The sequence below is a fragment of the Ixodes scapularis genome, unplaced genomic scaffold, assembly GCF_016920785.2.
Source record: "Ixodes scapularis isolate PalLabHiFi unplaced genomic scaffold, ASM1692078v2 PGA_scaffold2__306_contigs__length_199485367, whole genome shotgun sequence".
NCBI lineage: Eukaryota > Metazoa > Arthropoda > Arachnida > Ixodida > Ixodidae > Ixodes > Ixodes scapularis.
The window spans coordinates 37,990,800-38,014,523 of NW_024609857.1; the positions used below are offsets into that span (position 1 = coordinate 37,990,800).

The 23,724-nt window shown below is 43.8% G+C and overlaps 1 protein-coding gene across 1 annotated transcript; it reads right to left on the bottom strand.

Moving 5' to 3' along the window:
* Nucleotides 1–431: 431 nt before the first annotated feature.
* On the bottom strand, nt 432–23,610 carry LOC8053620 (origin recognition complex subunit 3). Its single transcript, XM_029982366.4, has 19 exons — nt 23,437–23,610; nt 23,234–23,359; nt 23,020–23,143; nt 22,636–22,784; nt 22,463–22,549; nt 22,267–22,400; nt 20,288–20,447; nt 16,834–16,947; nt 16,100–16,233; nt 15,698–15,740; nt 15,460–15,573; nt 14,645–14,724; nt 14,407–14,552; nt 12,546–12,637; nt 12,378–12,466; nt 9,500–9,638; nt 2,426–2,545; nt 2,269–2,336; nt 432–619 (listed from the first exon to the last, which is right to left on the bottom strand). Exons 1-19 carry the CDS (start codon nt 23,461–23,463, stop codon nt 514–516), a joined length of 2,052 nt encoding a protein of 683 aa, XP_029838226.3. The 5' UTR covers nt 23,464–23,610; the 3' UTR covers nt 432–513.
* Between the last annotated feature and the right edge of the window lie 114 nt (nt 23,611–23,724).

A 23,724-nucleotide genomic window follows, 5' to 3' on the forward strand; every position in this document is an offset into this window, starting at 1 on the left:
GATATTGCGAAAACTATGCGCCGCAACAAAAGAAGACTTGTGTCGTTTCGGTCCTGGGCCAGGGGCCTGCTTAGGAAAATTATTAAAGTCTGGGATAATTGGATAATTAATTATTTTTGTGTAATTAACTTTTTTAATATTGTGTTTAAGGGCATGGTTTCAATTAGAAAATTGCTCAGCATCATCAAAAAACACTAAATCAACAAAATGCAGAACGATAGAAGGCATGCGAAGTATTTTACGGCTTTTTGAAAAACGACACAAATTCAATGGGTTATTAATATCGGAGCGCATCTCGGCCCCAACGGCACCGCGCCCCGTGGAGAAATAGTGCAAACAACCTCTGCTGCGCTGTCATTGCGCGACGCAGCAGAGGCTGGCCCAGAAAGCAAAAGAAGCCTTCAGATACAACTCAGTGTCAATGCACCAACACTTTTCCCAGCTGCATTTAATGCTCAAAAAGTAAAGAACAAAGGCAAAAAAACTGCTCAAGCAGCACTCAGACCTCAGTCGTCAACAAGAACCCCACGTCATGCGTGCCACGTGGTCAGTCTTTCTCTGCGTCGACTTCACCAGCCCGAGTAGCTGCAATTCAGCAACCGACCGGAAGAACTGGGCTCTGAGGACGTTTCTAAGGAACTTCGTACCCTCACTGCAATTCAGTACTAAAACGGCCAAACGCTCTTGAAGCAACCTCGGGTCAAACAACCATGACTCGAATGTGTGTACATAAAGGCCCGTTCACACGCTTGTGATATCTTAGAACCAAGTGCCTTTAAACCTCTTTAAAATCTCTTACGATGAGAGGACACAATGGCACCACCTATCGGGTATCAGTGGAACATTTGGCGGACCCATATGTTTTCTATTTCTTTCCCACATCATTCTTTCTTTCATAGCTCGAAAAACTTTTGTAAATGTTATAAACAGTTCTCATAAGTAGTACACACATTTGACCTCGCAAATACCGCCAAACCTTCGCTTTAGTAAAATGCAGTTGCAGGGTCACCGCATAGATGGTGCCAGCGTGTCAGTGTGTTCTCTCGTCGTAAGAGATTTTAAGAAGTTTTAAGGCGCTCGGTTCTAAGGAGTAGCAATGGGCTTTAAAGGCCCGTTCACCCACCTTCAACTGAGTAGGACTGACTGAGACAAGACCGGTTTTTAAGCCTCTTGCGACGGCTTAAGACTGGATGCACTGCTGCAGAGCTGGTCCTATGCCATCGCAAGAGGCTTAAAAACTGGCCTCGTCTGAGTCGGTCCTATTAGGTTGCTTATGTGTGAACAGGCCTTTAGGCATCACAATAAACACAAAATTACTAAGTCTTATACAGGCTGCTTTTTGTTTATTTTAGGCTTTACAGATTTGGTTTAAGTTACAAAAGCTACACAAATGGGGCTAATCATTATGATAAGTTGAATAATCAGCTAAACCTCCTTAACCCCTCAGCCGTTTTGGACAAGCTTCGCTCGTCAACGTGGAGCCATCCCCAAACCGTGCAGGATCAGTATAGCTTGTCTGCTTTCCCCGATTCACGCACTCAATTGTATTAGACGAACCAGGCTCGCTCACGGCTTAGCTTGAAGCTCTGTCAACAGATGGCAGCACTGAATTTTTTACAATTTTGCTTCCATTTTGTTTATGGCTTGAACTTGATTGTGAAGACAACAAATGTCATTTTGAAGACAAAAATTAAGCAGTTGAGGGTCAGAAATTCTCTCAAAACTTAAAACAGTTTATTAACCTTTCAACTTGTGAAAGGTTAATTAAGGGGGGGGGGCAATGGGCGTCGAATAATACAATAGTAACAAAGAAACAATAACAAAAGAGGCAAAAATAAACACAGCAGAACTGTGTGACTTTGACACGACCGATTTTTGAGCCTCTTGCGACGGCTTATGGCCCGCTTTGCAGCTACTTTGCACCGTTGCAAAGCTTAAGTTGTAAACCGTCACGAAGGGCTTAAAACCCGTTTTGAACCTCTCCGGTTGGAAGCAGGTGCAAGTATGTGAATGGGTCTTAAAAAAAACTCCTTGTACAGTTAAACCTCGTTATAACAAAATGGGATATAACAAACTAATGGATATAACAAAGCAATCATAATTCCCCTTGCTTGCTAATAGGGAAGAAATGGACATTGGCTATAACAAACTAATGGTTATAACGAAATAATTACGATTGCTCCTTCAACTTTGTTATAACGAGGTTTTACTGTATATGCAATCTGTCACACTATCTGCCAAACACAGCAAAACTTCACCAAAGGATACTCAATAAGCTTCTCTTCTTCTGCAGACAGCTTCTTCTGTCCTGTCGTCATCTTCACCCCACGGAAAGCCTGAGACCAATGCAATGTCAAACAATGAGATTTGAAAAGCCAAAAAAGCTTTGGAAGAATGAAACGGCAGAAATGACTGCACGGCTCACCTGCATCATGTCATACAAATTGATCAGTTTTCCGCTTTCCAGGTGCAGCTTGTAGCTCAGGCTCAGGTCTGGTAGCGATGGCGACATCTCTGCTACACCGATGCTTTGGCAGCACTCGCACTGCCAAAAGAGTACCCGTTCATGTCCGCGATGATGCAATATCATTGATGACAATCTACATGCAACATTTGTACAGTGTTCAAGTATGTACCAGGCAAGACAAAAAGAATGTTTGGGCTCCGCATAACACCCCAAACTTGGATTTCCGATTCACAAGGTTGTTATTCTGCAAGCAGACAGCATTGCACAATGTTTTACTCACATTCTGATGGCTAAATGTAAGTAGTAGCATTAATTCCTAAATTCTAAAAAAAAAAAAAAAAATGGGGGCTGAAATTGGATGCTTTGTTATAGGGGTAGAAATCAGCTTTTTAAAGAAATTATTCCGAAATTTGGGTTGTTCAGGTTATATTTATACCTATATATATATATAAGCATAGTTAACAATAAGAAAACATTACAGTTGTAAAAATATTTGAAACTTTCGAATATGAAGTGAATAATGCCATATTCAATTATAAGTTTGAACTCTTCGGCAACTTAAATAATTTTCACAGTTGACGGATAGCAAAATGAAGATTAATAAATCTTTGTTTTAAGCGCAAGAAAAAAAGGAAGATTATACTCCGCGACAACTTTTCTTGGCAATGCAGTGGAAGGTACAGGCCCGCGTCCCCTCTCCCATTTTGAGTGTGCGCGGGCCTCCTACTCTGGGGTAGGAGGAGAGCCTGCGTACACACAAAATGGGAGAGGGGACGCGGGCCTGTACCTTCCACTGCATTGCCAAGAAAAGTTGTCGCGGAGTATAGCAAGTAACTTTTAGAGCCCAAAGGAAGCTCCCGAAAGAACGCAAGCACCACGTGACAGACCGGTGTGCCAGTCTAAAAATTCTGAGGACACCAATAAAATGCTTAGATGGGCCAGTTGGTACATCATGGGAAATAAGCGCCAAAGGAACAGGGACCAAGAGTAGAACAACAACGACAAAGGACACAGTCCTGTGTTGTTGTCTGAGGACACCTAAGCACTTCTTATGAGTTGTGAATGCGAAAGCATGAATGTCGTTCTTCCACTCCTTTAGTTTGTCTGCGGTGTACTAGCATGGACGGCCACGTTTCACAACTACCGAGGCAGCGGCCGATGGCTGGCCGATCGCGCGCTCTCGTGAAGTGGCTGCACCACGCTGAGCTCGGCCGTGAAGCATCTCCAAAGTTTGCCCGTGCAGGCTCTGCGGCCAGGTGCTCCCTCTAACCGGCAACCGGGCCGCTGCGTGCGCTGCGCTGCCACAGAGAGGGCTTCTCTGGTGGCGTTCCCTAGAACTACGCCGCACGGGAGCCAATGGGAGCCCTGTTCATTGAAACTATGACGCACGACTGCCAATGGGAGCCTATCCATCAGATTTCTGCTACAGAGAGGCTTCGCTCCATTGGGACAGGGGAAGGTGCCGTTTGGCGCGGTTTCAAAAGCTGATGATGTCGGTTCGCTCCATGGGACAGTTAATGCTTTCGCATTAAAATGGACGGCAGCGGCGGCAGCGGGGAGAAATGCGTTCAGCCGGCGGCGCGTCATGCTCAGCGTGTGGTGGCGGCGTGGGAGTCCTCGGGACCTCAGTGGCGGTGGCAGTGCGGTGGTGCACAGGTCTACCACGTGACTAATGGCGGGTCCTGTGGGCGCCAACTTCAAATTCGTTTTGCGCCGTAAATATAGCTCTAAAAAGCTGAATTTATAGCATTCTTTTCTCATTCAGGCTATTAAAAAAAAATATATATATATTAAAAACACAAACAGAAACAGTGTGCAGTACGCACTGGAAATGAGTTCAGCAACTAAGACTGGAACACAAGTAGCTATAAAAATGGTACCAACATGTCTACTCTCTTGAATCTATTGCAGATTGCATTTCTAATACCTAACACCAAATTTTCTGTGCAAATCAGCCTCAGCATTTGGTTTCCATCTAAATAAACCATGTCTTCTGTGGCCACTTTTCTTGTTCATTAATTGTGATCTTGACCTTGATTCACTATTATGAATTATTTCTCTGGGCAACGGAAGTGCCCATATTAACGAGACATGACTGTATTGAAATAAAAGTAATTGTGCAGGCAAGTGGCAAGCTGGTGAACGATTATGGTAGAGACAGAGAACCCTTCAAACATTGTCGTGTTTCTGCTTTTTTTTTGACCCCAAGTTTTAAGTGTTTTCTACCATGAAAGTATTGGCTGCAAAATATTCTATTCGGATCGAAGTATTCATTCAAAGGAACCATTGGCTTCATACTCGCTTCGAACTGAAAAATCACTATTCACATAACCCTAATAAACATTTTTTTTATTCTTTTTTTTTTGTACAATTAAGTTATAAAGTATTTAAATTGCAACATGGTATAAAACCTTACATGGGCTTTCCGAATTAATATCGTCTGCACATAATCATCTGCATGTGCAGCATCTGTCTCCATCCTAGACCATTCTGGTCTTGACACCACAGGTTGCAAACATCCGCAATGCACAATATCACTTCAGTTCGACACAGGACAAAAATGTGCCGTATTTACTCGCATAATGAACGCACCCCCCATAACAGCCATCAATACTTTTTACTTTTTTTTTTTTTTCTCGCATAATGAACACACTTTTATTTTCAGCTCTGCAAGTCTTGAACTGCATCCAATAGCCCTTTTGCGAAATCCCCCAAGCGCCCCAGCCTGCGCGGGAGGAATTGTGGGAGAGACTGTCCCTGGCCTGGCCGCTCTGCCTTGAGACTGCATTGTCTTGTCGCTTGTCTCCTCTTAATCCTCTGTTTTTCGATTCCATTACCTATTTTTATGTATTCCAGTGTATTTTTTATTGCTTCTAAGTGTTTCTATTCTCTTCTGTGCGCGATGTTTTTTGCATATATATAATATTTGTGTCTTTATTTTGCCTTTTTCGACGGGAGTGCCGACGGACAATACGCCGCTTCGCATGTCGTTCCCCGGTTGAGTACTACCGTTGTTACCGATTCCTATCACGCTATTAGCTGTTCGTGAACACCCGCGCACATGTCACAGGGGTAGGCAGAGCTCTGAATCAACAATCGCGACGCGAGAGCCGAGTGCGCTGTGATTTGGCCGCCCGCGCTCGCTCCGTTGACTCGCACTGTAGCGTCTGCCTTCGAGTGCCGCTTACTTGACCAAGATACAGCAAGCCGCTTTGTCGCCGCGAACCATTTGTCCGAATGTTTGCGAAGCTGAGGCATATGCAACGCTGCGGCGCCTGACAACTGCGCGCTGCGGGGCGATCCCTTCGCAAACACCGACGGCTCAATGTCGTGGCTTGAATGCGCCTATGGCATGCCTTCGTAATCTATCTGCTAAGCGGTGGTCAGTTGCCAACGCCCATTTTCAAGTGCAGAGATGAGTTGCCACGAATCATTTGTCCGAATGCCTGCGAAGCCGTAACACCATTCGTCATATGCAACGCTGCGGTGCCTGACAAACTGCACGCAGCGGCGCGAGCCCTTCGCAAGCAGCGGTAGCCCAACGTCGCAGATTGTATGCGCTTATAGTATGCCTTCTTAATCTGCCTGCTAAGCGGTTGTCGGTTGCAAACACCCTTTTTCAAGTGCAGAGATGTGCTGTCACCCAGGCAGTCATCTTGAAACTTGTAGTCAAGATGTCAGCTCAAGATATTTTATTTCTTTAGGTCACCTCCAGCAGCAACATGCCCGCATGGTACAGTTTGCTGTGTGCCAGGCTATGCAAACAATACTGCCAGCGCACAGCATGTTTCCTGGCACCACTTTCCAAAAGACAGCATCCTGTAAAGCGCTTGGGTGAAGACAACTGCATGCAGTCGTCAGGCGCCGCAGCGTTGGATATGCCGAACGGTGTTACGGTTTTGCAGGCATTCGGACAAATGGTTCACGATGGCAAAGCGGCGGGCTGTATCTTAGTCAAGTAAGCGGCACTCAAAGGCACACACTACAGTGCGAGTCAACAAAGCGAGCGCAGGCAACTAAATCGCACCGCACTCGGCTCTCGCGTCGCAATGGTTGGTTCAGAGCTCTGCCTACCCCTATGACATGTGCGCAGGTGTTCATAAACGGTCCCTCTCGACTGCACGTGGGTCAAATGAACCAAAATGAACAACTTACAGCACGATAGGAATCGGTAGCAACGGTAGTACTCAACCGGGGAACGACGCGCAAAGCGGCGTGTTGTCCGTCGGCACTCCCGTCGAAAAAGGCAAAATAAAGACACAAATACTATATATATGTGAGAAACATTGCGCACAGAGGAGAATAGAAGCACTTAGAAGCAATAAAAAATACACTGAAACAGATAAAAATAGGTAATGGAATTGAAAAACAGAGGATTAAGGGGAGACAAGCGACAAGGCAATGTGATCTCAAGGCAGAAAGGCCAGGCGAGAGACTTCTCTCCCACAATTCCTTGCGCGCGGGCCGGGGCGCTTGGGAAAATTGCAAATCGTCTATTTAGCTAGCCGGCTGGCACCAAGCCCTCGAATTTTCTTTTGATGCCAAGCGGCCAGGCCAGGCCAGGCCAAGCCAAGACAAGCCAAGCCGCTCTCGTAATGGCTGCAATTGCGGGGTTGCAGAAGTCATCAATCGTGAAATCGAGCGGCGCGCACGCCTAGCGAAGCTGGGGTCGAGGAATTGCCAGGCCCCGGACGTGCTTCACCCATCGGATGCATTGATGTCAACAAACACGCCGCCGTCTGTGATACGCTTTCGAACAGTGATATTGTGAAAGTGGTTAGGCCTAAGAATGGTTGCATCGCTCTCCATGCTGAGCAACCTTCGTAGGGCGCTTTTTCTTCGGCAAAAGGCACGCCAAAAGTGCCTTAAAAAAGGTTTGCAATTTATAGAGCATGATAACTGTGGCCGGCCATGGGTCCACCTCCGTCAGTGGAGACGTGCAACAGTGCTCTGCCATGTCATATTGGCAGCTAAATTGACATTTGTGCAAAGTGTGTATAAAAGCAAAAATTTTACCCCGCGTAATGAACATACCTTCCCCCCAAATATGGGTCAATTTTTCAGAAAACAAAAATGTGTTCACTATACGAGTAAATACGGTAAGCTAGCTGTTTCCGTCAGAACAAAGTTTTGAGAGCAATTTCCAATTCCACTTTCATTTATTTATTTATTTATTTATTTATTTTGGGGGGGGGGGGGGGGGTGAAACAAAAGTGAAGGACACATGATATTTAGCAATGGGCTTAAAAGTGACATTTGGGGGTTCGATCTATGCCACTGAAGTTCCCTGAAGCCAACAGAATCCAGGTTCATTTCCAAGGTCTGGAGCTAGTGCACATGTTCCTACATATCCGTTTTTTAAAAAATATTTTCAGAGCAGAGCACTTTAGAATATGGTGTGATTTAATTTTCGAATTCGGGGGAAAATAGAGTTTAACCCGATTTTCAAGGAACACGTTCAAGGCACAATTATCGGGAAATAGCGGGTTTTACCCGAAAACGAAGGACCCTAAGTATAAGTTGCAAAACGATCATAAAATCATACGAGAAGGCTTCAATGCACCTCTTCTGCACTGACGCAAGGTGTTTATGTAAAGTAAAGTTTGAGCTCCCAACCTAGTTCTTAATGTGGCTGGTCGGAACAAAACATCATCCGATTCACAATTCTGGTGCATATGCAAACAATTTTGTCAATGAAAGTGACAGCAGTCAGTCAGAAGATGACGTCCATTCGTTGGATTTTAGTTGCGAATCTGGCAGTGGGTCGAACCAGCCGAGATTATCCACAGGTGTCTGTCGGTATGTTTCGTTTTGCACGCTGAGGGAATTTATTGTCTCCGTGAGCTTCTGTGGACAAAGCTAAGCCCGTTTATAACGAACAGCAGGAAACGCTACAATCGGTTCGATATAGCTTCCGCGATCCGTTCGTTGTAAGGCGAGAGCTTCTCTTTCTTTCTCATCTCTCCGCTTATGCCTTGTAACAACTCGCTCGATTTTTTTTTTTTTTTTTTGCATGCGTGGAGAGAGTTTTTTTTTAGCTTTTCCCCCCCCTTCTGAATCGCATCTCTTTGCTCAATTTTGTTCGTGGCTTGAGCTTTCAAAATTTTCTTTCTTTCCTAATATTTTTTTTTTTTTTTTTGAGAGGGGGAAGGGACAGGCTAGAAGACGATTGTTTGCACGTTTTTGGAAGCCTTCTCGGGGGGGGGGGGGGGGGGGGGGGGGAGAGAAGTTTGATATAGCCAATATGGTGTTCGTTATACAAAGTACTTTTTACATGCATTTTTATTTAAATTTTCCATGAGTTCGATATTGACAATTATTTGCTGTACATGGGTTCGTTCTAAACGGGTTTCACTGTACTGGTATTGTTCCAAACACATTATTTTTCTTCTGCAGGCTTCTGCTTCTGCTTCTGTACCTTGTATAGACTTGATTTTACACAATCAACAGCAAAACAAGCTGAGTTTCCTTCAAAAAGGCAGCCTGGCCCCGACCTCGAAAGGTACAGTCATCATCATGGCTAGCTTTTTTTTCCACAGAACAAGAAGTTTTGCACTGACGTTTTTCAAACTTGGAGGATTTGTTTCTAGAAGAGTAAGGTACAAAATGCATAGCTTTGATTTTTTTTTTTTTTTTTTGCTCCTAATACTTTGCAAAGCACATTGAATTAAAACAAAGACTTCTGCATTGGTTAAACAAGATTTGACATTACCTTTCTTTTTCTTGTGTTATATATTAACTATCTTGCTTGACATTTACATTTTCAAAAAAAGAATTCTCTTAGCTACATGTTGGTATGCTTTGCTACACCAGGTAGAGAATTTGGCGGCTAAATACCTTTTTTACAGAGACCACCTTATAACAGCTTTTTTCCTGCAGTAGGAAAAGAGTTAATTGAGGAAGCTTAACACAAAATGTACTGCGAAATGTTGCACATAGAGTACAATGGGTTAGCAATTCCATTTTCCTAAGCCTTTTCACATAAAAAAATCCTTTAGGGTGCACTCAGCAAGCATCCATGGGACAACTCACTTTCAGGTAGGTGTAGGGTTTGGCAAGGGCAGAATGAAGCACAGATCTTGGTGATGGGACGAAATATTGCTTCAAGGAAGGAGCATCATCGTAGTAGAGCACTTCGTGGAGAGGCAGTCGGGATGGAGGGCACAGCTGACTGAAGATTTCAGACAGTAGAGAACCAGAGTGAATTCATGGATAATAATACAAACCGAAACAGTTGCACTGTTGACTCTAGATGATTTTTCTCAGTTTTTGTTTTTTTCAACTAGCTACAAGCATGTTGTTAAAACTATTAGTAAGGCCAAACTTGCTACACAGATGTTGATTGGTCAGAAAATCAGACTGCCTTGAAATTATGTCTTACTTCTTCATTCTACGAGGGCATTTTGGCCAATGCAATATGACTGTTTACCTGGGGTCTTTTATATAAATCATGCATAAGTGACTAGACATATGCATGCCTGCACAATGTTCACCGATGTTGAAACTGCAAAGCTGGGTAGCAATTAAACTAATGATGTTGGAATCAACAGCAAACAGCACATGTTGCCAAGCTACAGTGTTCAAACATGTTTCATCAGTGATGCCCACCTAGTGATGCCAAACCTAAGTGTAAGTTTGCTTAATTTTTTGTCTTATTTTTGTAGTCTGATGGAACCCTTCTAACATTCCTTCAAAAAGTCTGCTCGGGCACTGTTTGAAAAACTCTCCGGAACCAACATAGCTTAAAGGGACACTCAAGCGGTTTTTGGAGAAGCTACTTTTTGGTGCGGTGGTGTTAAGGAAGTGTCAGTGAATGAGTATCTTCAGTTTTAGAAGGCAGAAACGCCTATTAATCACGCAGGAATAAAATACGTGCGGACTCTTTTCTGTACTTGCGAGGACCAATGAAATTATCGTATGTTTGAAAATTTTGGCGGTCTTTTTAAAGTTTCGCTAAAAAACAATTTTCAGTTCATTTAAATATGTTGTGCATGATAATTTCACAAGACGTAAAATATTTCTAGTTTAGAATACGCGATAGCGCAATTATCGTTTCACAAACAAGGGACTACGTTTTCTATTTGCCTTCCTCCGCGGGGGGTGAATGTCCCGTTCCCCAGGGATGCGCGGAAGCGCACGTATCTCCGCGCGTTGCAGGCCGGCCGGCTCCTTCTATCCGCAAACGTGGCGTCGGTGGTGATCGTCGGAATGGACGGCCTGGTGAAAGCTCATCGTTCCGCGTAAAAGCGCTATCCTTGACTGTGAATTTTCGTCGTGTTTGGCTATGATAACCCAGCACGTACTAGAAGGGAACATCCACCTACTCGTGCGGCGATGTCGTGGCGGCACTCTCAAGATAGCAAAAACGCCCGCGCCGTCGTGTTTGTTTACTTCGACTACAGTGGTGCTTTCTAAGCATTTGTGTCCTCGAACATCGCCCGGATTTCTGATTTGGCGCATTTCATGCGTGTGCTCAAGTTCAAGGTATTACTGGCGCGTACCGTATAAAGGATACGAATTTTCACGCGTTTTCATCACCGGAGAAAAATGATTAGGGTTAGCAATCCTGAACGCTCGCAACGTCTATCTGATCACGAAATCATATTTCTACGTTGCTATATCGCTGCTAAGATTACATTGTCTTTTATAATCGTAGAAAAGGCGTGTGGCGATATTTGTTCTATTGCAATGTCGTGTATTAGAGTCGTGATCGTCCAAGACGGCGCTGCATCTTTTTATTTTATTTTTTTCATTCGCTGTACCCTGCAAGCCTATCAAGAAAAAATAATAAAGCTTTAGACTAGAAAACTGTCTGTCTATATTCTGTTACGGCATTGAGTAGCAGTGCGTCCCCTTTTTTAGAGCGGCCGCTGACACAGCTGACGGCGGCGTACAGAAGCGGTCACCGTGCTGACGACCCGCTGCGCTTGTTGTAATGGTTACAGGTGTGTGTACGCGCGGCGGAGTGCGGTCGTTCCGGTTGCAACGGACGCAGCCGTAGGTACACGCTCGTTGCACATGTCTGAACCAGCCTTCCCCCCGTTCTCCCGAGGCGAAAGTCAACGTGGCGACATCGTTTGACATCACGTACCAGAGGTAACGCTGCGATGTCAAACGTTGGTTTGGTTACGACTTGCCCCAACCGCAAATCGAAGAACGCCCGAAAAGGTCTGCGTTTCGTCGTCCTCGGAACCCGAACATGACTCCGAAGCGCTGCTATCGTCCACATCGCACGTCGGAGTGGCGTCATAGGAAATCATCCCCAGGTCGGCTGTCCGCCGAAGAACTTCAACCTCTAACGGCGTCAGGTCCTCGAGCGTAGAGAACTCCGCCATGATCGAAGCTCGAATGACAAAGAGGTTCGGCCGATGCGGCTACCTCGGGATCACTGCGCGACGGAACGTCGTCCAACGCCATTGGCCCGAGATCCTTTTGATAAGCGTGCGACGACCAATGAGAGTGGTTTCGTTTTCGGATGGATCCGAGGTTTGGCGGCCTTCAATTACATTTTTATTAAAGAAATAATCACCGTATGACTATACTTTTTGGTTTTTAGGGATACTTAAGGCGTCTAAATTCAGCTGTCATTATCAAAACACGAACTCAAAAACCACTTGACTGCCCCTTTAAAACCAATAGGATTTTTAAAAATTCATAATATGAAACAAGAGTTCAGAGGCATTAAAAAACTTATAACCATGCAAAAGAGTGATAATGACCTTGGCTGACAAGGATTACGGCTGAAGAGCATTTTTTTTTTCACCTTTGTGGAGCTTTCATATTTATGGCCCATGGCCCTTTCGAAGACCTTCCTACTTTTTCTTTTTGCAACATTCAATTACTTCTGCGACTGCTAACAAACAAAATGTTTAACCTCCTCAAAAAAAAAAAAATTCCAGACTGACCTTACCTGAACACTTCTCTAAAGTAGCCTGCGAATTCCTCCCTCAGCAGTTCAAAGGGAGAAACCTTCTTTGTCTTGGTCAGATCTTTCAATTTCTGTGTTACCAACAGAAAAAACAGGTGCATATGAAGCACTACCAGGAACAAGAGGAATCCACAAAGTCTTCCTGCTTACCTCTCTGAACTGAGACCTGCTCCTGAGGTCACCCCAGTCAAGAGGGGAAGCTTCCTGGATTTCGTCAATTTCAGCATCCTCAATTTTCTGACCTGAAGCAGAGTGTTTCTAAGGTGAAAATACTAGCACAGACAAATGAACTAGAGAGCTGCCATGGAGATCTACTGTCATCCGGCTGACCAAATTAAGATGACTTGGGCAGGAAAACCATAATCTGGCTGGTGTAGAATAATAGAATAAGTAGAAATAGAATAAGTAGAAAAAGTAGAATAAAAACATTGTACTCTATTCTTGCACTTCGAGATAATAACCATTCTAAGCCATGCAGCTGGCAAGCAAATGGCAGAAGGCATTTCTTTATACACCCTAGCAAATATAGATGAACAGCCATTCTTCTAATCTCAAAGCTTCCTTGGCTAAACTTAAGCCCCATTAGCGACAATGTAGGCATAAGGAAGTCACCTTGACATGACTATATCTTCATATAAAAACCCTGAACTCAAATAATTCAAGGAAATACCTAACTTGCGTCGAATGTTCAAGAAACAATGTATAAAAAGATAGTTTAGCAAATAAACATATTGTAAAATATTGAGCAAGCATTTATGTCACAATAAGTGTCCACTTGCTAATTTTGAAACATTTGAAAAATGAGCAAGGGACATGTCAAACACCGACCAAAAACTTCCCAAGCCCATCTAGCTAACCGAGATGCCTCTGTTTGACGCCCGTTTCGACGTAAAGAGGTGAAGCTTGATGCACCCATGCAAAGAGGTGAAGCCCACCCTACCAATTGCCCTTCCACATTTTAATGCGGTAGCTTTATAGGGCCAACCAACCTCAGGAGCTGTGTTTAAGCACAAAATGTGCAGATTGGTCAGTCTGTAACCGCCGAACGATTTTAAAGAAATAGCGGCAACCGATGCAGGGATTGAACCACGGTCACAGGCATGGAAGCAGAGTGCACTGCTCAGTGAGGTACAGATCCAGCTTGCAGGAAAAGGAGGAGTGGAATATTAGAAAGGGCAAGAAAAAGAGGAGCAAGAACAGGTGGTGTGAAAAGAGTGCGCGAAAAGAGGAGTGGAAAGGGCAGGAAAGCGTGCTTCCCCTTTCTCGGTGACCCAGAAAATTCAGTGCAAAGGCTTTGCATCTGGGTGGCGCTGCAGGGAAGCGCACGCAGCGTCATGAGGAGACAATAGGGTGACTTATTCGTTTTTCCCTACAAAACCCTGCCCTAGGCACCACCTCAACTAAGAGCACCACCCACCCCAGGCACTGGAAGATTAAGGATCATCCTGCCTTGGGCACCACCTGAACTAAGAGCCATCAGCCACCTTATAAAAGCTACTGCATTAAAACGCGTTGGAAAGAATGACCAAACATGCAGTCAATTTTTACTCTAGAAATCCAACGAGCATCCATCCTTCAGTTTTCCAAAATTATCTCTAAATTTGGAGTCAGCACCTGCTCCATATTTAAGTATATATATCTATTTTTTTTTTTTAACTTACGTCTAATTTTGATTGTTAAATGCTAGAAACATACCTCGAAAACCTGCCACATTTGAGTAAAACATTTACACTATGCTGCCTGGAAACAAATGTAGCAATGGCTCGATTTGCCAGACTTATAGGCAAATGTTATTAACTATAGAATACAAAATGCAGCATCTAAAAATTAACTGGAGAGCATTCTGCTGAACGCAGGGCAGGCAAAAGAATAAACACGGGAGACAAAAAAGCAATTCATACAGCTGTATGTTTTGTTCTTTTTGATTTAGAACCACTCTTTGTAGCTGTACTATTTCAAAAGTCTATTACTCTGTCTGTATCCTTCTAATCTGCAGCACAATGATAATGACCTGAGATGTCGTCCAGCCGTTTCTTGTAAGACGCCAGGCCGTCCCTGAACTCCTGCAGGCCCGTTTCAAAGAGCTGCTTGCCTACAGTGTCGAAAGGGACGAGAGCACTACCCAGCCTCTTCTGGAGCTCATCGATGGACATAACCCTGGAAAGTCGCAACAGGCAAAGAACTAAAGTAATCTATTTCAGAACAAACCTGCTTTAATATTCTGCAGACGGGATTTACGTAAAACTTACCTGATCAATTTCCCAAGTTTTGCAAAGCCCTCCGTCTCACTGAGGGGCGACTCAAGGTACGAGATGTACAGCTCTCGAAACTGAAACAGAAGATAGCATGTACAGGTGAATTTCCATTTGCAGTGGTCCTGCAAAGCAAGTTCATCATCAGGGAATGCAACCCAGCGAATAAAGTCAATACACTAAATAAAGTAACAGGAATCACACAGGGAAGTCTGTGCCTGTCTGTTCTGTTACTTTTCTTCCCATCTGACACTGATTACCTTGCCACTGCTTATCAATGGCTTTTAATAAAAACAATGAGACATGCCATTTGCTGGTTCACCGACTGTTGTCCCCATGTGAACATGCCTTTAAAGTCCTAAAGTATAAAAGTGGCAACACGATTTCACGGCATATAATGCACGCAAGAACAGTTTCTAGATCTAGACCATGCGCTGCGATTTTCACGCTGTCGCGCTATGAAAGGTCAGTCTGACCTATTACAAAATAAAAGAAAGGTTAAAAGCTTCCCAGTGATAAACAGAAAGGAGATAATAATTTTCTTAAAAAGAAACACTCGTTTCAGCTATTATAGCTTCCGTGTAAGTCTAACACTACACTCGATTTCAACTTACGATGGACCACAGAGGACGTTACGAACTAAACCAATGTTGTGCGAATGTCATGTGACCTTCATCGGGGGCGCAGCAATGCGTGGGGTGTGTAGTCACAGAACACATTCCTAACACTCAATTGGCTTATATGGCTTGTAGAATTTGCTGTGGTAAGGTGAAACTGAGTACTATATAGCTAAAGGAAGTCTAGAAACCCACATGATTTCCAAGAGGGCTGCCAGGAAGCTTCTTCGAGAACTCACTAAGGGCCTGAAGCAAGACCAGGCTACTTCTGTGGTGGTTGTGCAGGTCCTGAATTAGTGAGAAGATTTTCTGAAATGGTTTTCCAGAGGATGGTTAGTCACAAAGTAAGTGTGAAAAGAACTTGCATACTTGTAAAAATATTTCTCGGGTACAAAATAAAGTGGTGACGAGGTTGGATCTTTGAGGAACACACCTTAGAGGTCTTCTCGGGCGACATTTTGTTCTCGGGGAGGTACCTGAAGAAACAAATTTAATGCGAGTACTTTCTCTGCGACAGAAGACAAAGATTCTCACTGGCTGTGTTTACTGTAGCTCAAACAAGCAGCAAATGAGCAAATGTTCTAATATGAAGCATGCCTCTGTGACATGAATGGTTGTGCAGCAGAGCTCTCACTAAACTATGCATCTGCATATTATGCCTTTGCTAAATCATAACACTGAGATAAAAAAAAATAATTCACTGTAACTACTTGAGGCAGAAGCTGTTTACAGAAAAAGGCAGCAGCGGTTGCTTGCCTATGCACATACAGCTAGTATCAGCTTTATATACAGTATCAATTCAATTCATTAGCACAGTATGGATAGAATAAATTACCTCTGATATGATGGCAGAGTTGTGACAGTTTGTATTTTGTCTCGTGACAGAGCAGGAACAACAGATACGAGTTCTTCTTGCCGGCAGCACAGTATGGAGGCACTGTTACTGTAGTAATGCTCAAATATGCACATCTGAAAATTGTAACCTTCCTTTACGATGTGATTTTGAAGTTGATGCTGCAAAGCTCAGCGGTACTAGCAATGATAGGCACCTTTATCTGCCTTTTTAGAAGACATTTTTTCATGCTAAATAAAAAGTATTATGATGCCGCTTTCTAGGATTGTATTTTGATAGAGAAACCAACTATAGAAAGTGTTCTGAATGAGAAAAATAAATATTACCCCAAGAATGCACCTTGTTAAAACAAATACTGCATATAAATACATACTCCAGGTCAAAAGGTTATTGCCATGGAATTTAAAAGTATGCGCGGTGACAAGAATTATGCGACGATGTCGAGAGTTCTTTTTTATTCCTTCAGCAGTTCCTTCTGCTGGTCTAGTAACCTAACAATGACGACTTTGAATAATGCTGCAGCTTCAGCAGCAGTGTGCTCGTCCCATTTCTCTTTCTCTCTCTTTTTGTGAACCTTCTTACGTTCAGCTGGCATCTTTCAGAAGCACTATTGGTAGCTCAGCATTGCTAGAACCAGAGTTCGTTATCCTGTGCTAATGAAACTTCCAGAAAACTAATAGTTGATTTTCCAGAGTATTTACAGAATTTCCCCTCACCTTCAACATTTGCAGCAGATTTGTGAGAGAGAAGTCATGAAACAGAACGACGTCCACGATCAACTGGAATGCCCGAGGGCCCAGTTTGAAAGGCATTGACGGATCTAGCAATACCTAGATGATAAGGGCAGAACAAACAGCAAAACTAAAAGTTGGGACTGTTTGGAAAATTATGATGGAAGACATTAGTGGTAAAAAATTATGGGGACAGCAAAGTGGCAGCCACAAGGGTCCAACAAAACACTGGAAAAGTTGGGCATGTCTGATTAACTGATTATACACTGGTGCATGACTACCATCCTCTTATCAGTTTCTGCAAACAAAGCATGCAGTCACCAATAGCAAAGTGATTAATTGGGCTAGTTGGTTCATTCTAAAGACTATAAAAATGACAGGGACCAAAATGAGGTAAGACAACACAATGACACATCCCAGGACGATAGCAATCCCTTCTCTAGAGGTAATTACCGTCATTCTTGTCCAGCTCGCTTGCACGTTTGCATTAATTGCAATACCATCACAATAACACATTCTTTTCAATTCCTATCATGAAACATTAAGCGCACCTTATTGCGTCACAAGTAGACAGTGCTCGTCATAGCTTAGCTCTTTCCTTATCACGGAAAAACTAATAATTTATAGATGGCCGCAGTATCTTTTTTTGAGGAAAACATGAGCTTTTAAAATTTGTTTTATCAATGCTATGTTTCATATATTATACAAGATTTAATTTATGAAAACTCAAGTTATTGTGGCCAACACAACAAAAATGAGAAAGATATGCAGATATCTTGGCAAAAAATGACAGGTGAAAAATTCCAAAATATACAAAAAATGCCAAATTTCAATAGCAAGAAAGGATGCAAATTGTACCGCTAAAGGTAAAAAAACTCATCAAGTTCTACCACATAGTCTCGACCATTGTGGCGTGTGTCCCACGCGGTACAGCAGTTTCGTGATGTCGTAAAACACAGGTAAACGTTGCAGGTACTGCAGATGACATTGGTCTTGTACTCAACTTTGCACTCGTAACACATCCTACAGTTGCACCGCTTCTCTATATTTTGGAGCTTTTGATGAAGGTTTTCAGGGGCAGAAGGGGGGACGGACATACTCTACATTAAGTCAAGGAAGCTGTTGGGCAAGCTTCGCTTGGAACGCCCGGCGATCAAAGCGCAATCTTCTGTACAGTTTAGGAATTGAACTAAAGTGGTGAAACGGGCGAGTTGGTTTATGATATAAAATTTAAAAGCGCTAACAAAGACGAGGGTCTTTGTTAAAATTTAAGCGATCGTCCTGTTCGCCTTTCTTTTTTGTCCTCGTCTTTGTTAGCGCTTTTAAATTTTATAGTTTAAGAACGTTTGGATGCTGCTTATGGTGTACTGGAAAAATAATGAAGCTGTTGACAACTGAGATACCAATGCACTTAAAGAATAGTTTTCCACCTATGGATGCACTTCATCAGGATGTTATACAAGCCGAACAACTGGTCTCATTTGTCAACTCCAAGCATTCCTGCATTGTAGTCGTTGACAAGCTGCAGCTTCTTGATGAAGATTTGTGACCATGTATTTTCTCGTTTCTCTCCATTTTGCAAGCATGTGCTTGTTGACAGTATAAAAAAGTGCTGATCATGCATAACATGCGCAAGTCTTTTCATTGAAGATATAATACTTTTTGATTCCATAACCACCAAAATCTGATGATCTGACATCATCTTCCGATTCACTTTTACTAGTGTCATCAACACAGTCAACCGCAGACACGCCCGAATAGCGAGAATTCAACTGCTTCAGAGGAGGTGCGCCGCATGATATAAACACCATGTTCGCAATGTGGAGTGCTACCTCCTTGGAGCACTATCTTCTCGGCTGCACTCTTGATCACACAAAATCATCATCTCGCCGAAAAAAAAGAACTATACAGAAACTGAAACTAGAGCCTCTAATCTAGCCACCAGATGCACTGATTACAAACACAAACCGCCGGGACTTGCACATAAAACTGGCAGACTTAAAACCATAGCCAAAACCAACACAAGCGTTACCGACGCGCAGTTGTTGATGTTCCGGGTTGATTTGACGAATCATCACTGTCGGAACTAAAATCATATGATCGGCCATAATTGTTTGACTGACTCGTGCTAGCGTCATCAACAAAATAGACCACAGAGGCACTCAGATACCAAGAACGCTTTGGAGAAGATGCGACGCGTGATGAAGACGCCATGTTCACAATGCAGAGAGCTCTTCCATGGCTGCGCTTTTGATCACGACATGTCACACTCTACTGGGCAAAAAGAAAAAGAACTACGTATACAGAAACTAAAATAAAATGTTGAATCTAACCGCCAGATGACGTAACTTGTCCAGAAAAGCATTGAAGGTTTTGCAATGGAGTTTTGCAACGGAGCTCACAAATCGTCATCACGGGTGATCGATTTTAACGGGAGCGGCATTGGTTTATTTATCTTGGAAGAGAGGTTGAGGCCTACCAATTGAGATGAAAAGCCTACTAAACTGCAATCAGAATAAAGATTCTCAAATATAAAAGCAATGAAAGTCTCTTGTCCTTGCAAGAAATGTCGAAATTTCTCACCGCTCACAAGAATCCATCAGGCATTGCTCAGGGTAAAACAATGCAACTTCTAATAGACCGATCTCACCAGCCAGTTTAACTACGCCACCGCTGCCGCAATGCATCGAGGGAACTTTAGTCTTTTTGCACGTGCGATAACCTCGCTGGAGCTCTGTGCGTGTAAAGCACGAGAAGGCACGAGCCCTTGCGTGCACGGCCGTCTGCCTCCTGAGAACTAAAGTTATGGCGGCGTGACGCATGCGCCGAACGCTTAGTGAGATCGGTCTATTGGCCACTATGTCCAACACATAACCGACAGACGTGTATCAACGAGAAAATTTAAATGTCTCAACCAGTGACGAAACGTTTAAATTTTCTAAGCTGCTTCCTCTATAAGGAATGCAGTGGTCACGTGGGGCACTGGAGTATCATTACAGCACCTCAAGCACGTATCCGACTGGTGTTCACCGGATCCTCAAAAGTGATCCCTCCAATTCCGCCTGATGATGTTATGAAACTGTCATGCTACTGCCTCTTGCGATCCTGGCAAACAATGCAGCAGCAGAGGTGGATGTGGGCAGATACCTGCTCAGCTACAGGTCGCTCTGCAGCCAGACAGATGAGGAAAACAAAAGCAGACGCCACAACAAAAGCGGCCCTCACATCTGCTCGCCTTTTCGCCAGCACTTCTACAACCAACCGCCAGGATTGCGATATCCGACGGCATGACTCACAGGCTCCTCCAATGCAAATTACTGCCCCCTTGGGAACACTTTCGATGCATAGGTGGGATAGAATGATAAACGCGCGAGTCGAAGACACATTCCAGGCATTTCGCGGTATCGTGCAGAGCGGCTGCGTGAACCAAATGCCCCACCTTTTCAAACACCTGGCTCAGGTACTCCGTCACAGGGATGGAAGTAAACGTCTCGATGGCAAGACAAGAGGAGGCTCTTTGCGGAACCAGCCTGTGGACGGTATTCACCGTCGTGGACACTCCCAGGATCAGTACGAGCGGAAGTCGGTCGATGTAGTTGCTGGAGGCGGAGGGTGCCCAAAAATTATCCCATCAGTGAAACAACAACTGGGCAACAAAGGTCACTGTGAACGACAAGATTCAAGGACGCAAGTTTGTCTGCTTCTTGCACAGGGGTTGCGATGATGTCAGAACACCGAGCTCTTGTTGGCTGATTGAAAAAAATAGTGGGTAGACCACAAGGCATCTAGCATTGAGGTCTACCCACTATCCTTTCAATCAAAGCCATTCGGAGCTTGGTGTCATTCTGACGTCACCGCAACCACTGCGCAAGAAGCAAGACGACTTGCTCTCCGCAATGACATCTCTATACAGCTCTGGATATGCCTGCAGCATGACCCCAGAATGGCTAGCATAAAAACATTCCGAAGCAGCTGCAGGCTTAAAAAACCAAATGAGGAAAGCATTGAGAAAAAACTGGTTTTAAAAGAGTAAGACAAGCAAAAATGAAGACATCCAGAGGAAGCGTCTACCGAGGAGAGACGTCTGAAAGGGGCCCTGCAATCCTGTTTAAGCGTCTACCTTTTTTGCTGTTTCCACATCTCTCGTGATTCGGGGAACCCAGCAGGCACAGAGAGACATTAAATATCAGTGCGTCAAATTTTAACTGGAGGATGCAGAAACCTCTTCCTCCTACTGGGATGCCCCGTGGTGCCGAATGTGCACGACATGTGACAAATTCGTGACGTCGTCGGTACTGGTACTGCTCAGAGCCACTAAAAGCTTCTTTTTAGTCGAAATACGTAATAGAAATGGCACGAACCGTTTCGATTATGTATAAAAGAAGTTTTTGTTCAGCAACTTAAATGAGAAAAGAAACAAATGCAGTTCAGAAAGTACGGAAACAGGAATTAACACGCAATGACCCGTCAACAAATCCGCCACCAAGCGGTGGAAGAGTCGGGCAGGCTGGCACAGGCGTCCCCGCGGTTCCTAGCAGACAATACACGACGCTGGGGGCACAATTTGCAAGAAGCGTAAGTATGAATTTGTCTTCCGTGGTCTCCCATCACAGGAGACCCACCCGAAACTTGAGTGTTATCGAAAGGCTTCGCCAGCATGCTCTGGACGCTTACAAGTAGCGTTCTCGTACGGTACAACCCCCAGCTCCACACTCCTATCGAGATTTCAAAGCTCCAACTTCGACAGACCCGGTAAATTCATGCCGGCAAGTGCGGCAAAGGGCTGAAGCAAGCAACGAGCCGTTGACATGCTTGCAGCTGCAGAGGAAGCGACCATCAATGTAAGCCGCAGCCGATTGGCCAGTTGCTTCACTTCTACCATTGGCCACCCGAGCCAGGACCAGGGATATCATGAAAGAGGTTATTTTTTGCTTGTTTTTGTAATTTTAATTTGCCTATAACTTTAAAATAAAGCGAATTTCGAGAAAAGAAAAGTTTCACTAAGTTACTACGCTCGGTGCGCTCAGGTTCGGTGCAAATTAAGAACCAATCAAAAAGTCGTTGCAGGACCCCTTTAACCGAAATTTTAGATGAACAAAAAATGACCCCGCATTCTTGTTACGCAAGTCAATATTTTGGCAAAAATACGTCGGAACTAAAACCCACGTTCTTAAAAGCCCCAACTATCTTAACAGAGTTGCCTGAATAATTGGTTTATTATGAAACATTGTAAAACAATCAATAATGATAACAATATGTCAGTCCTGCGATAGATGCCCTTACAAAGGCCTAATTAAATTCAGATTCATATGCTCAGGGAGTCTCTTTGCAATACTCCCCCGTCACTAGGTGACAAGTTTAGGCTTTCTAGATCCTACATATTGGTAAACACTACTTTGGGGTCGTATTATTACATACCTGCATATTAGAATGAAATCTTGCAAAACTGTAGGCTTAAAGCCCTCCAAATCTTCGAGTATGACAACAATCGGATCTCCTCTCCGAACTGACGAGCCTGTTTTCTTCTGCCTCTTTGAAGGTGAACACGGTGCCTACGAAAATAAAATCCGATTTAGAAACATCAGTCTCCCTCAACACAACTTGGAGCACATACCTTTTCCATGGCAGACTTGTACCATGAATCTAGCATGGACATTGTGCACAGGTTCTTCTTCAGTACCACATCATCAGATGACGCAGTCTAATGAAAGTTCATTACCATAAAAATATGGAACGGCACTTTGATTAAAAAGATGGTTCAACTAAATTCTGAGGAAGTCTAGTCACCTGAACAATGTCCGAAACCACTTTCTGCATCAGGACGGAAATCGAGCTGCAATCTTTGACCTGTACAGTGGCAATCATGTCAGTGACGGATGCACGGAGCTTACAAGTCAGGAGCTTGAAAACCTCCGCATGATCTGACATGTTGACACCTGGAATACAGCGTTTATTTTACACACGGGCACAAGACACGCTGAATGTATGAAAACCAGTCTATTCAGAAAGTGCACGAAGGCGGCCTCGGCGGACTAATTATGATTAAGCGACAATGTTCAACTTTAACTGGGGTATGAAGGAATGAAGGAGCAATACATGGCCAAAGAACTTTTCCGCAAAGAACTGGATGGCGATTACGGTGTGACGTCATGCCCCACAGGTTATACTTACCCATGATGAGGGCTGCCGTTGGAATCTCGACTCGCTCGCGAGCTTGTTTCAAAGATGGGTTGTGAGCTTGCACGTACGACACGACAGAGTTCAGCGCGTCGACATGCGCATCGCATTGGCATTTCTGAGAGAAAAAAAAAACAAAAAAAAACAGACGGTTTTTAAGTTTCCACACTCTAGGCGACTGGGTCGTTCGGTTTGCGGACTATCACACCTGGATGCTTGTTTCCAAATGCGTCCAGGTTTCTTGGTAAATGGTGTATCGCTCTCCAATATCACGTTTCGGCTCCCTAGAGCTTTTATTATGCTTTTTCGTTCGTGGTAAAGACACGAAACAAGCCTAGAACAAAGCAAACATTGGCGCGCTGAAAGTTGACTGAACCCAGACCCAAATGAGACCAACTTCGTCTGACCTACCTGCGAAATAGATTTAAAGTCTTCCATTATAACCTACACGCAAACAAACTATGCATTATTAGGAAATGCATGGAAAAACAACAACGAAGGCAATATCGCAAATGTAACAACCGCGCCACGAAATATGAAACGAAACATGCGACACCCAGTGTTCCAGATCAAGCGTAGCTTGACGCCAACAAAGGCGGCGTTTCATAAAATGTTTTATACCGTCTCGTATAAAATTTAAATTATATTATAATATAACATTTTACGACAATAAAAGATATATAATATGAAGTATTTATG

Bases quoted from the DNA above. Each gene is read 5' to 3' on its own strand.
- LOC8053620 (XM_029982366.4), bottom strand. From the start codon at position 23,463: ATGGAAGACTTTAAATCTATTTCGCAG. The intron at 20,448-22,266 runs GTATGTAATAAT...CTCCGCCTCCAG, and splicing joins GATTTCATTCTAATATGCAG to CAACTACATCGACCGACTTC. The intron at 2,337-2,425 runs GTGAGCCGTGCA...CATTGGTCTCAG, and splicing joins ATTTGTATGACATGATGCAG to GCTTTCCGTGGGGTGAAGAT.